At 36.9% G+C, this 14548-nt stretch overlaps 1 protein-coding gene across 1 annotated transcript in view; it reads left to right on the plus strand.

Annotated features, from left to right (window-relative positions):
* LOC128068269 (disintegrin and metalloproteinase domain-containing protein 18-like) overlaps nucleotides 1-14548 on the plus strand; it is a 117649-nt gene that overhangs the window by 12501 nt on the left and 90600 nt on the right. The window contains exons 4-9 of the mRNA XM_052661393.1: nucleotides 1098-1176; nucleotides 4440-4516; nucleotides 5974-6151; nucleotides 9524-9589; nucleotides 13884-13955; nucleotides 14157-14323. Of these exons, the coding sequence (XP_052517353.1) occupies nucleotides 1098-1176; nucleotides 4440-4516; nucleotides 5974-6151; nucleotides 9524-9589; nucleotides 13884-13955; nucleotides 14157-14323 (639 nt within the window). The remainder of the gene's footprint in view (nucleotides 1-1097; nucleotides 1177-4439; nucleotides 4517-5973; nucleotides 6152-9523; nucleotides 9590-13883; nucleotides 13956-14156; nucleotides 14324-14548) is intronic.

Genomic DNA, 14548 nt, shown 5'->3' on the forward strand with positions numbered 1-14548 from the left:
AATCAATTAAAAATAAATATTTTTAAAAAAGGCATTCAGCAATTGGACCTCCACCACTGCTACAATCCTAGTTCAAGCTACCATCATGTCTTTACTGGATAATAGCCTATCATCCAGCTATTGCAGCCTAGCTGATCACTTTGTTTGTGCTTATCGTCCTACAGTAGGTTCTCAACAGGACATTCAGTCTGATTCTATTAAAATGTTAGTCTGATCCTGCACTCTTCCTGCTCAGAATCTCCCAGTGGTGGCTTCTCATTTCTAGGACACCACCTCTTACTATTGTCTCTTGTCTTGTCTCCATAATTCACCACAGGTACTTTGTCCTCTAGATGGTCTTCGTAGGTACAAAACCTATCTCTGCCTCAGGATATTTGCATTTCCTCCTAGATCTGTGCAGATCCAAGTGGCTTGTTTCTCAGGTCTTCAGTAATCAAATCACTTAGCCTTTCCTTGCCATCCTGCCTACATTTGCAACCAACCTTTGGGCCTTATTTATTATCACTTAACATGGCTCAGATGGTAAAGCTTCTGTCTACAATGTGGGAGACCTAGGTTTGATCCCTAGGTCGGGAAGATGCCCTGAATAAGGAAATGGCAACCCACTCCAGTACTCTTGCCTAGAAAATGCCATGGACGGAGGAGCCTGGTGCAGGCTACTGACCGTGGTGTCGCAAAGATTCGGACACGACTGAGTGACTTCACTTTTACTTTCACTTTCAACATACTAGCAGTATGTGTCTCTCATTGTGAGGAAGACTGTGGTTTTGTCTTTTCTATATTGCTGTACCCCAGTGCCTTGAATTGAATCTGTCAGATTGTTGGCTCTCAGCAAATATTGTTGAATGAAGACATTTGTAGGCACACACACAAATATCTGATATGGAGGATTCAAAGTCTATTCTGGTGTTAAGAAAGCCCAAACTCTCTGAGATGCCAGGTCAGTGAATTTACACTGTGATGGCATGCTAAAATTACTCTAATTAAAGACTACACTTATATGAATCCTATATATTTTACTCATATTTTTATTATTTAAATGTTTATGTTCATAGTAAATTCATGACTCAACCACTTTTAGTTTTTGTTTTCCTTAGCTCATTTGTATCCCAGAACTTTTTGGTTTATACATATAATGAAACTGGATCTTTGCCTTCTGAGTCTTCATATTTTAAGGTAAGACCCAGATGTTGTAGACATTCATTACCACACATTTCCTTATTAAAGTGGGCTTACCATTACCATTGGGATAAGCTTGTTCCATGTCAGCAGTTTCATACAAATATTTTATTTCATATTCCATGTATGATAGGGATGAAATCCAGATCCAGAGAACACGTCTGGGCACCTCATTGGTATAAAATAAAGAAATGTGTCAAATACTTATTTTCCTTGAAAACCATTTTTATTTTTTATTTTTTTAAATATAATTTTATTTATTTTAATTGGAGGCTAATTACTTTACAATATTGTACTGGTTTTGCCATACCAACAGGAATCTGCCACAGGTGTACACATGTTCCGCATCCTGAACCCCGCTCCCACCTCTGTCCCCATACCATCCCTCTGGGTCATCCCAGTGCACCAGCCCCGAGCATCCTGTATCATGCATTGAACCTGGTCTGGTGATTTGTTTCACATATGATATTATGCATGTTTCAATGCCATCCTCCCAAATCATCCCACCCTCGCCCTCTCCCACAGAGTCCAAAAGACTGTTCTATAAATCTGTGTTTCTTTTGCTGTCTTGCATACAGGGTTATCGTTAACATCTTTCTAAATTCCATATATATGCATTAGTATACTGCACTGGTGTTTTTCTTTCTGGCTTACTTCACTCTGTGTAATCGGCTCCAGTTTCATCTACCTCGTTAGAATTGATTCAAATATATTCTTTTTAATGGCTGAGTAATACTCCATTCTGTATGTACCACAGCTTTCTTAGCCATTCGTCTACTGATGGACATCTAGGTTGCTTCCATGTCCTGGCTATTATAAACAGTGCTGCGGTGAACATTGGCTTACAAGTGTCTCTTTCAATTCTGGTTTCCTCCGTGTGTATGCCCAGCAGTGGGATTTCTGGGTCATATGGCAGTTCTATTTGCAGTTTTTTAAGGAATCTCCACACTGTTCTCCATAGTAGCTGTACTAGTTTGCATTTCCACCAACAGTGTAAGAGGGTTCCCTTTTCTCCACACCCTCTCCAGCATTTATTGCTTGTAGACTTTTGGATCGCAGCCATTCTGACTGGTGTGAAATGGTACCTCATTGTGGTTTTGATTTGCATTTCTCTGGTAATGAGTGACGTTGAGCATCTTTTCATGTGTTTGTTGGCCATCTGTATGTCTTTGGAGAAATGTCTGTTTAGTTCTTTGGCCCATTTTTTGATTGGGTCCTTTATTTTTCTGGAATTGAGCTGCAGGAGTTGCTTGTATATTTTTGAGATTCATTCTTTGTCAGTTGCTTCCTTTGCTATTATTTTCTCCCATTCAGAAGGCTGTCTTTTCACCTTGCTTATAGTTTCCTTTGTTGTGCAAAAGCTTTTAATTTTAATTAGGTCCCATTTGTTTATTTTTGCTTTGATTTCCGATATTCTGGGAAGTGGGTCATAGAGGATCCTGCTGTGATTTATGTCGGAGAGTGTTTTGCCTATGTTCTTCTCTAGGAGTTTTATAATTTCTGGTCTTACGTTTAGATCTTTCATCCATTTTGAGTTTATTTTTGTGTATGGTGTTAGAAAGTGTTCTCGTTTCATTCTTTTACAAGTGGTTGACCAGTTTTCCCAGCACCACTTGTTAAAGAGATTGTCTTTTCTCCATTGTATATTCTTGCCTCCTTTGTCCAAGATAAGGTGTCCATAGGTGCATGGATTTATCTCTGAGCTTTCTATTTTGTTCTATTGATCTATATTTCTGTCTTTGTGCCAGTACCATTCTGTCTTGATGACTGTGGCTCTGTAGTAGAGCCTGAAGTCAGGCAGGTTGATTCCTCCCGATCCATTCTTCTTTCTCCAGATTGCTTTGGCTATATGAGTTTTTTTGTATTTCCATACAAATTGTGAAATTATTCGTTCTAGCCCTGTGAAAAATACCAAAACTGCCATATGACCCAGAAATCCCACTGCTGGGCATACACACCGAGGAAACCAGAATTGAAAGAGACACTTGTAAGCCAATGTTCACCGCAGCACTGTTTATAATAGCCAGGACATGGAAGCAACCTAGATGTCCATCAGTAGACGAATGGCTAAGAAAGCTGTGGTACATATACAGAATGGAGCTTGATAAGGATTGCTTTGAATCTATAGATTGCTTTGGGTAGTATACTCATTTTCACTATATTGATTCTTCCAATCCATGAACATGGTATATTCCTCCATCTGTTAGTGTCCTCTTTGATTTCTTTCACCAGTGTTTTATAGTTTCCTATATATAGGTCTTTTGTTTCTTTAGGTAGATATATTCTTAAGTATTTTATTCTTTTCATTGCAATGGTGAATGGAATTGTTTCCTTAATTTCTCTTTCTATTTTCTCATTATTAGTGTATAGGAATGCAAGGGATTTCTGAGTGTTGATTTTATATCCTGCGACTTTACTATGTTCATTGATTAGCTCTAGTAATTTTCTGGTGGAGTCTTTAGGGTTTTCCATGTAGAGGATCATGTCATCTGCAAACAGTGAGAGTTTTAATTCTTCTTTTCCAGGTTGGATTCCTTTTGTTTCTTTTTCTGCTCTGATTGCTGTGGCCAAAACTTCCAAAACTATGTTGAATAGTAGCGGTGAAAGTGGGCACCTTTGTCTTGTTCCTGACTTTAGGGGAAATGCTTTCAGTTTTTCACCATTGAGGATAATGTTTGCTGTGGGTTTGTCATATATTACTTTTATTATGTTGAGGTATGTTCCTTCTATTCCTGCTTTCTGGAGAGTTTTTATCATAAATGGATGTTGAATTTTGTCAAAGGCTTTCTCTGCATCTATTGAGATAATCATATGGCTTTTATTTTTCAATTTGTTAATGTGGTGTATTACATTGATTAATTTGCGGATATTGAAGAATCCTTGCATCCCTGGGATAAAGCCCACTTGGTCATGATGTATGACCTTTCTAATGTGTTGTTGGATTCTGATTGCTATAATTTTGTTAAGGATTTTTGCATCTATGTTCATCAGTGATATTGTCCTGTAGTTTTCCTTTTTTGTGACATCTGTGTTAGGTTTTGGTATTAGGGTTATGGTGGTCTCATAGAATGAATTTGGAAGTTTACCTTCCTCTGCATATTTGTGGATGAGTTTGAGTTGAAAACCACTTTTAATAAATCTTTATGATACACAAACTTATTACTTTCAACTTTTTTAAATGTTGTGAATATTTATAACATTTGTCAATACAGTTAATGCATAAATAATTTATTTATTGGCCTCACTGTACTGTTTTTCAGATGCATTGTCATTATCAAGGATACATTGCAGGTTTCCCAAATTCAGTCGTGACACTCAGCATCTGTTCTGGACTCAGGTAACAGAATCTTGGGGCTTCCCCATAACACAGTGGGTAAAGAATCTTCTTGCAATGCAAGAGACACAGGAGAAGTGGGTTCAATCCCTAGGGCAGGAAGATCCCCTGGAAGAGGGCATGACAACCCACTCCAGTATTCTTGCTGGAAAAAATCCAATGGAGAGAGGAGCCTGGCGGATTACAGCCCATCCCTATTGGCTTAAAAAGTAAAGAATCTGCCTGCAGTGCAGGAGATCCACGTTCAGTCCCTGGGTTGGGAAGATTCCCTGGAGAAGGAAATGGCAACCCACTCTAGTATTCTTGCCTGGAGGATTCCATGGACAAAGGAGTCTGGTGAGCTACAATACATGGTGTCACAAAGAGTCAGACATGACTGAGTGAGTAACACACAACAGGATCTTTGAGGTTATTTATACATGAAAAGTTAGGATATACTTTGAAACAAAATTTAGTGGCTGCAAAACAAATCTGGGATATTTAAGGAGACTTCTAATCAGAACGTTTTCTTCATGATGGCCTTAGTTTTTAATATTAATAAATGGGCCTTTGCAGTAACCATTGAAGTCAAATCACTCAAGGGAATCCTAACTGAAGATATGTTCAAGATATTGAGGAGAAAGAGACAGATGCATTAAAGAAAAAATTCAAACACACCCACCCCCCAAATCCTTTAGAACATCTTCCTGGATGTTATTGTTGTATTTTGTATCAGCTATCTGGAATAGTTATGGAAAATTACATTAAATAGTTACTTAGCTAAGCACAAGCTGTACATTCTCAGTGTAGGTGTGCTTTGTATCAGATGTAAGATGACTAGCTGAGAAGGTACCTCAGATGTAAAAGGCAGGGGTGATGATTTTCATTATTGATGTGGCAGGAAGAAGGTGGTCAGTTTATAAGATACAGGCCCAGAGAAGAGCAAAAAGATTCTTCCCACCTTCCCTTTGCTTTTCATCTCCTGATGTCCAGAATTTGTTGACTCAGAAACTTGACATTTTCTGAATGTGGCTTTGCTACATATCAGCCTTTTTAGACCTCCATCCTATATATCCACTGTCCCTCTGTAAGAACAGGAACTTTTTATTCTTGGAATTCTCAACAAATGCCTTGGTTTCCAGCAAATCAGTTCAATTCAGTTGCTCAGTCGTGTCTGACTCTTTGCAACCCCATGCATGGTCTTAATACACCTTGAATGAATGTGACTGTTATATGGGGGAAAAAAATACTTCTCAGTTTACTTAGTTCTTTAATACATGAGAAAAACTGAGGCAGATGTGGTTACTCAGTTACTAGTGGTAGCTGAAAAAAAAGTAGGAAAAGAGAGTAACTTTAAAACATGTTCCTCACTATGGTTGCTCATTTCTTATGGCATTTTGAATTATTAATCTGATGGAATCATTTGCAGGATGATGGGATTATTTGCAATATTTTTATGTCATTGTTTTCTAAATATTCAGGGGATTCCTTCAGTTTGAAAATATAAGCTATGGCATTGAGCCTTTGGAATCTTCAGCGAGATTTGAGCACATAATTTATCAAGTGAAAAATGACCATACAGATAAACCAGTGTTGGCAGAAAATTACAGCAATATTTGGCAGAAAGATCAGTCCTATGCAATCAATTTAAGCTCACAGGTAACTGAGACAATTCTGATGTCATGACATGCTATAAAATTACTTCTATAGAATTGTGTTAATCAGGAAAAGGAGGTACTTAGCTGCTGAGTACCAATATAACATTTGATATCTTTTTTCTACATGGGTATATAAAACATCATATTCCATCTAAAATACATGGAAATATGCAATAATGTATTTCAAGCTTATTGTTGTATGTTGTCTTATGTAATATTTCTTGTTTTTCACTTTTATTCAAGCAAAAGTGCTTATTATTGAGTAAAATTAGGAATATAGAAACACTAGTTACCACTGCCCTGGTAAAATTGCTTTTAATATTTTGATATATAGGTTTACATACTACTGGGACATGTCCTTCTAAAATACTGTATCATTTGTATATTATTAAGCTTTTAATTTGTAGGCTGAATATAGAATTCTTAGTTGACAGGTGTTTTTCTTTAATCACTTTGGATATTTCAGTTCACTGTCTTTTGGACTCCATAGTCTCTGATGAAGAATCAGATGTTAGTCATCTTATTGACGATTCCTTGTGCACCATGTGTCCCTTCTTTGTTGATTCTTTCAAGAGTCTCTGTCTTTGCCTTATGACAGTTTTGTTATGGTGTGTCTTTGATTGGATCCTTTTGAGTTTATCTTACTTGGAGTTCATTAAGCTTCTTGGATGTTTAAATTAATTTTTTCATGAGATTTAGGAACATTTTGGCCATTAGTTCTTTGCAGCTCCTTTTTGCCCTTTTATCTATCTCCTCCCTATTACCTCCATTGTATACATGTTGGTCTGCTTGAAAATGCCCCACCGGAAAAGAACAGGTTCTGTTCATTCTGAAATCCATTCTGATTTCTTTCTCTTCCTCAGACTGTATAATCTCAATTGACTTTAAAGAGGTACAAGAAAGGACATCTTCGTGGTGACAAAATAGTTTTGTATCTTGATTGGAGTTGTGGTTATATAAACATACACATGAGAAAATGACATACAGCTATACACATACACATTGTACCAGGTGAATACCCTAGTTTTGAAAATGTACTGTAAGTCGTAGGATGTAACCATCAGGGAGAATTACAAGAGATCTGTGATCTATTTTGGCAATATTCTATCATTCAATACATATTTTTAAAAATCTGAACAAAAGATTTTAAAGAAGAGAATAAAGGTAACCCATTGAAATGAATGGATTTTGAAGTTCAATTACTGAAAATTACATGTGACGTTATGATGAATGAGACTATAAGTTCATTTTAAAACACAGGTATTAAAGATACAGTTTTATTATTTTGAAAATAAGAATATAAATTTGAAATGGCAAATGGGGAAAAAATGCTGTTATTAAAATATGAAATCTGCTTTGTAGAAACATACTGAAAATCGGTTATGGTGTGTACATAATTGTGATTATATTCAACCAGGCTGCAATTCGGAATCCATGGTTGTCAACAGTGGCTTACATTTTTATACAAGCACAGTAAGAGCAACCAAAATACAAAATATTTTTGAAGTTAATTTTGAACACCAAGAAAAGAAATCAGCATCTCAGTATATACACATTTAAGATGCATGCAGTTTACTTCCCTGTGAAAATGTAAACCTAGGCTCTACCAGTTGAATCCAGTTTCTTTGTTTGTTTGTTTATTTATAGTAGGCTATGCTATTTTGTGGGGCTTCCCTGGTGGCTCAGTGGTAAAGACTTCACCTGCCAATGCAGGAGACACAAGTTTGATCCCTGGATCAGGGAGATTCCCTGGAGAAGGAAACGGCAACCCACTCCAGTACTCTTGCCTGGAGAATTCCATGGACAGAGAAGACTGGTGGGCTGTAGTCCATGGGGTCACAGAGTCAGACCTGACTTAGTGACTAAACAATAGCAACAACAAAAAGCTGTTTTATGACAGATGCCATCTTTGTTCCCTCCTTATACTTAGATTTAGTTACCAGTGCACTTGGATCAAGGAAGAAATTGTAGGTCCTTTAAAATATCCATGTGTGAAATGGTATTTCAGCATGTTAGATATACATCTCTTGTAAAAATTATCATTAGAGTACTAAATGATGTAATAAATTGATGATTTATAGCTGACTAGGTCAGGAAGCAATAGTTAGAACTGGACATGGAACAACAGACTGGTTCCAAATAGGAAAAGGAGTACGTCAAGGCTGTATGTTGTCACCCTGCTTATTTAACTTATATGCAGAGTACATCATGAGAAGCTCAGGACTGGAAGAAACACAAGCTGGAATCAAGATTGCTGGGAGAAATATCAAGAACCTGATATGCAGATGACAACACCCTTATGGCAGAAAATGAAGAGGAACTAAAAAGCCTCTTGATGAAACTGAAAGTGGAGAGTGAAAAAGTTGGCTTAAAGCTCAACATTCAGAAAACGAAGATCATGGCATCCGGTCCCATCACTTCATGGGAAATAGATGGGGAAACAGTGGAAACAGTGTCAGACATTATTTTTTGGGCTCCAAAATCACTGCAGATGGTGACTGCAGCCATGAAATTAAAAGACGCTTACTCCTTGGAAGAAAAGTTATGACCAACCTAGATAGTATATTCAAAAGCAGAGACATTACTTTGCCAACAAAGGTCCGTCTAGTCAAGGCTATGGCTTTTCCTGTGGTCATGTTGGATGTGAGAGTTGGACTGTGAAGAAGGCTGAGCACCAAAGAATTGATGCTTTTGAACTGTGGTGTTGGAGAAGAGTCTTGAGAGTCCCTTGGACTGCAAGGAGATCCAACCAGTCCATTCTGAGGGAGATCAGCCCTGGAATTTCCTTGGAAGGAATGATGCTAAAGCTGAAACTCCAGTACTTTGGCCACCTCGTGTGAAGAGATGACTCATTTGAAAAGACTGTGATGGTGGGAGGGATTGAGGGCAAGAGGAGAAAGGGACGACAGAGGATGAGATGGCTGGATGGCATCACTGACTTGATGGATGTGAGTCTGAGTGAACTCCGGGAGTTGGTGATGGACAGGGAGGCCTGGCGTGCTGTGATTCATGGGGTCACAAAGAGTCAGACATGACTGAGCAACTGAACTGAACTGAACTGAACTTGACACAATCAAAGATTATTACATTGTATCAAATGGGACACAGAGCCTATGCTCTGGAGCTATGGAATTATTCACTTTCTCTTATTCAGTATTAATAGTGAATACCTAGACTTCTACCTTACTCTAGCAGGCTCACTGGGATTCCTTTAAACTTGGAATTTGTTTTCAAGTTAATTTTCTGATTTGCAATTAATTTTTATAGTTAAGACCTCATGAGGGTTTTATGAGGTAACTTGCCTCCTCTACATGTCACTGTCTGTGTTTAATAAATTCAAAACATATTAACATTTGATAAATTCTATTTTCAGGAAAAAACTTTTTCAGAACTATTGCCCCAATATCTAGAAATGCACATTATAGTGGAAAAAGCTTTGGTAAGTCAAACTTTCCCCTCCTTCCGTTGCTCTCTCTCTTCTTTCCCATTTTTTTCCCCTTTCTTAAAGTTTAATGTTTTATTGCTATCACCTAGAGAACATCAGCAAAAATGTTTAATCATTTCTAAGTATTAAATTTATGAAATCAATTTATGGAAATTTTTTATATTGTTAGCTCTCTTACAAAGGGTTTCAAAATTAATATTTCTAATGATTATGGAATGGTAGCTACACTTTTTTTTGCTAAATGTATATAGAAAAATTAAAACATGAAACTACCAATTTGGACCAATTTATCTTTCAGAGTCCAGACATTTTTTATTTTATTTTTAATTAATTCTTTTTTTATTGAAGTATAACTGATTTACAATGTTGGGCCAATATCTGCTGTACAGTAAAGTGAATCAGTTAAATACTATAAACATTCCTCTTTAGTATTCTTTTCCATTATGGTTTATCACAGGGCATTGAATACAGTTCCCTGTGCTATAAATTGGGACTTTGTGCTTTATTTGCCTTCTCTCTTTAAGCATTATGAAAAACTTCCTTAAAGACATAATATATGTAGTTTTCTGATTATTTCCGAGTAAAAAGGTTTAATTTTAGATGTGACTTGGATATGGTTAAGAAGCTTCCCCCATGGCTCACTGGTAAAGAATCCGCCTGCAATGCAGGAGGCGTGGATTGGATCCTTGAGTCAGGAAGATCCCCTGGAGAAGGAAATGGCAGCCCACTCCAGAATTCTTGGCCTGGAAAATCCTGTGGACAGAGGAGCCTGGAGGGCTACAGTCCATAGGGCCACAGAAGAGTCAGTCAGGACTGAGTGACTGAACATCAAACAACAACAAATGTATGTAATTAGGATCCCAAACTAGCCTAGGATGCACAATACTATCTACCCGCCCTCTCATTCTCAGATCAGGCCGGGGTCTCTGACCACACTTCCTAACTGCCTTGCCCTCTCCTTAACCTGCTGTACCCTCTCCAGTCACAGTGTTTCCTTTGAACTGTGATAGATATTTGCCAGCTGACCAATTGACTTAATATTTTTTCCAATTTTGGGGGGAATAATTGATAAATATGATTGTATATGGCTACATTGTACAATGTGAAGATTTGATGACCATGTACGTTGCAGATTGTTTACCAAGACCAAGATAATTAACACATTCACTGCCTCACAGCATTAACAGTATTTTCCATGTGTGTGTGTGTGTGTGTGGTAAGAACACTTAAGAGAACTCATCAACTTTCAAGTATACAATACCATATCATTAACTATAGTCACTGTCCTGCACATTAGATACTCAGAACCTATAACTGAAAAGTTTGTACCCTTTGACTTACATTTCTGCATTACTTCCTCTGGCAACCAAAATTCTATTCTTTGTTTCTATGAAATTGGACTGGTTTTCTTTGTTTTAGATTCTACATGTTAGTGATACCATGACACAACACAGTTTCTGTCTTTCTTGGGTTGGCACACTTAGCACAATGCCCTCCAGGTTTATCATGTTGTTGCAAATGAGAGAATTTCCTCCTTTTTGTGACTGAATACTATGCCATTGTACATGTACTGTACTAAGTCGCTTTAGTTGTGTCCGACTCTTTGCAACCCTATGGATTTTAGCCCACCAGGTTCTTCTGTCCATAGGATTCTCCAGGTAAGAACACTGGATGGATTGCCAGGCCTTCCTCCCATTGTACATGCAGCTGCTGCTGCTGCTAAGTCACTTTAGTCATGTCCGACTCTGTGCAACCCCACACCCTGGGATTCTCCAGGCAAGAGTACTGGAGTAGGTTGCCATTGCCCTCTCCACCCATTGTACATATATACCACTTTTTTCTATTCTTTCATCTGTTGACGACACTTAAAGTTGTTTTCATATCTAGGCTATTGTGAATAACGTTTCAAACATGGGAATACAGATATTTCTGTGAGATACTGACTTCACTTTCTTCGGCTCTACACTGAGAAGTGGGATTGTCATTCATATGGCAGTCCTTTTTTTAATTTTTAAGGAACTGTTATATTGTTTTTGATAATGCTGTTTTCCAATCCCATAGAGTACAAGGGTTTCCTTTTCTCAACATGTACACCAGCATTTGTCAGTTCAGTTCAGTCACTCAGTCGTGTCCGACTCTTTGCAACCCCATGTACCACAGCGAACCAGGCTTACCTGTTCATCACCAACTCCCAAAGCTTGCTCAAACTCATGTCCATTGAGCTGGTGATGCCATCCAATCATCTCATCCTCTGTCATCCCCTTCTCCTCCTGCCTTCAATCTTTCCCAGCATCAGGGTCTTTTCCAATGAGTCAGTTCATCACATCAGGTGGCCAAAATGCTGGAGCTTCAGCTTCAGTATCAGTCCTTCCAATGCATATTCAGGACTGATTTCCTTTAGGCATGACTGGTTAGATCTCCTTGCAGTCCAAGGGACTCTCAAGAGTCTTTAACACCACAGTTCTAAAGCATCAATTCTTCAGTGTTCAGTGTTCTTTATAGTCCAATTCTCATATCCATATATGACTACTGGAAAAACCATAGCTTTGACTAGATGGACCTTTGTTGGCAAAGTAATGTCAGCTTTTTATTATGCAGACTAGGTTGGTCAAAACTTTTCTTCCAAGGAGCAAGCATCTTTTAATTTTATGGCTGCAGTCACCATCTGCAATGATTTTGGAAAGAAAAAGTCTGTCACTGCTTCCATTCTTTCCTCATCTATTTGCCGTGAAGCGATGGGACTGGTTAGTTTTTTGAATGTTGAGTTTTAAGCCAACTTTTCCACTCTCCTCTTTCACTTTCATCAAGAGGCTCTTTAGTTCCTCTTCGCTTTCTGCCATAAGGGTGGTATCATCTGCATATCTGAGGTTATTGATATTTCTCCTGGAAATCTTGATTCCATCTTGTGCTTCATCCAGCCCAACATTTCTGCATGTGAGTTAAATAAGCAAGGTGACAATATACAGCCTTGACGTACTCCTTTCTGGATTTGAAAAAAGTCTGTTGCTCCATGTCTGGTTCTAATTTTTGCTTCTTGACTTGCATGCAGATTTCTTAGGCATGTGTAAGCTGTTATTTTTTTCTTTTTTCTTTCTTTTTTTTTTTTTTGATGACAGCCATCTGACCAGTGTGAGGTGAAATCTCACTGTGGACTTTGTTTTCATTTCCTTGATGGTTAGTAATGTTGAAAACCTTTTGTGTACCTGTTGGTCACTTGCATTTCTTTTTTGGAAAAATATCCATTTAGTAAACATAATGTCTTTTGAGTATCTAGATGAGAGTGAAATTATTATGTCATTGCTGCTGCTGCTGCTAAGTCGCTTCAGTCGTGTCCGAATCTGTGCGACCCCATAGACGGCAGCCCACCAGGCTCCCCCGTCCCTGGGATTCTCCAGGCAAGAACACTGACATTAGGTTAATGTAAATTACTGTTAGAGGATATTGATAGTTTTCAGAAGTGACTGTAGCAGTTTGCTCTTCCATCTTCTCATAAGTGATTGGTATTGATAGTCTTTTTCAACTTTAAATGGAGTGTAATCTATGAAAATATTGAATCACCATGGTGTACACCTGAAACTAATATAATATTGTAAATTGACTATAGTTTTTAAAAATATATTTTTTATCAGTTTCAAAGAAAAAAATATTTTCTTTCTTTTCACCTTTACCCTATTTCAGTTTGTTCTTTATCAAACCTTTTTGAATCAGTCATGCCACATAATTTTCACTTTACATCATTGACATTTCTGTCTTCCTAAAGATTTATTTGAGCATGTTGATGATTTTTAATATTTATTTACTCTTCTTGAATTATTAAGCATGCAATGGGAAATGTGGCTGATTTCTTCTGTTTTGGAAAATATCTACTTCAAGAAATCCCTTTATAATATAGACAGATCTGTGAAGTTATTTTAGTACCTCTTGATGATTTCAATTGTTTCTGCTGGACAGTGTCTTTAAAATATATAACAAGGGAGAATCTATTTTGAATGCCTAAGTATGATTTTTTTTATTGTTGTTTGTTTTCATTATGGTAAATATTATTATCTTTATGTTAGTATATTTTAATTCAACTCACAAGTCCTATGGTTTTCCTACTTGCTATCATCAAGGGATATTCATCATACAAGCAAAATTGCTGTGACATTTTTAAAAGAGTCATGTTTAGGAACTCATGTACACCCGTGGTGGATTCATGTCAATGTATGGCAAAACCAATACAGTATTGTAAAGTAAAATAAAGTAAAAATAAAAATTAAAAAAAAGTCATAAAAAATTTCTTTTTCAGTATGATTATATGGGATCAGAAATGATGGCTGTAACACAAAAAATTATCCAGATTATTGGCCTTGTCAATGCAGTAAGTTTTAACATTTTTGCATGTGTAAATTTATGAAAAGTCATTGAAAATCTTTTCATTATATCATGGCAGATTAATGACCTCAAGTCCTTGATTTGGGTTAATATCCAAAGTAATCAAGTAAACTTTATTTTTTTATGTACTATTTTGATGTAATGATTTATTTTATTTGAATATATACAATATAAATCTTATTTTTAGATGTTTAGTCAGTTCAAATTGACTGTGATATTATCCTCCTTGGAATTGTGGTCAGATAAAAACCGAATTTCCACCATTGGAGAGGCTGATGATTTATTACAAAGATTTTTGGCATGGAAACAGGACTATCTTATCCTTCGGCCCCACGATGTAACATTCTTACTTATGTAAGCACAATATTCTGCATTAATACAGAGATATACATAAATAATTTCATTAATTTTATAATATTATTAAACATTTATTATAAACAATATTATAAAACATTTATAGTGTTTTTCAGTTTGCTGTAGGCCCCTTTGAAAATGTTAAGTAAAATATAGATGTTGCCATCGAGGTGATAGTGTAGTAGGAAACATGATAAAAATAAAAACAATCTGAATCACTTATAT

Source organism: Budorcas taxicolor, chromosome 24 (assembly GCF_023091745.1).
Source record: "Budorcas taxicolor isolate Tak-1 chromosome 24, Takin1.1, whole genome shotgun sequence".
Lineage (NCBI taxonomy): Eukaryota > Metazoa > Chordata > Mammalia > Artiodactyla > Bovidae > Budorcas > Budorcas taxicolor.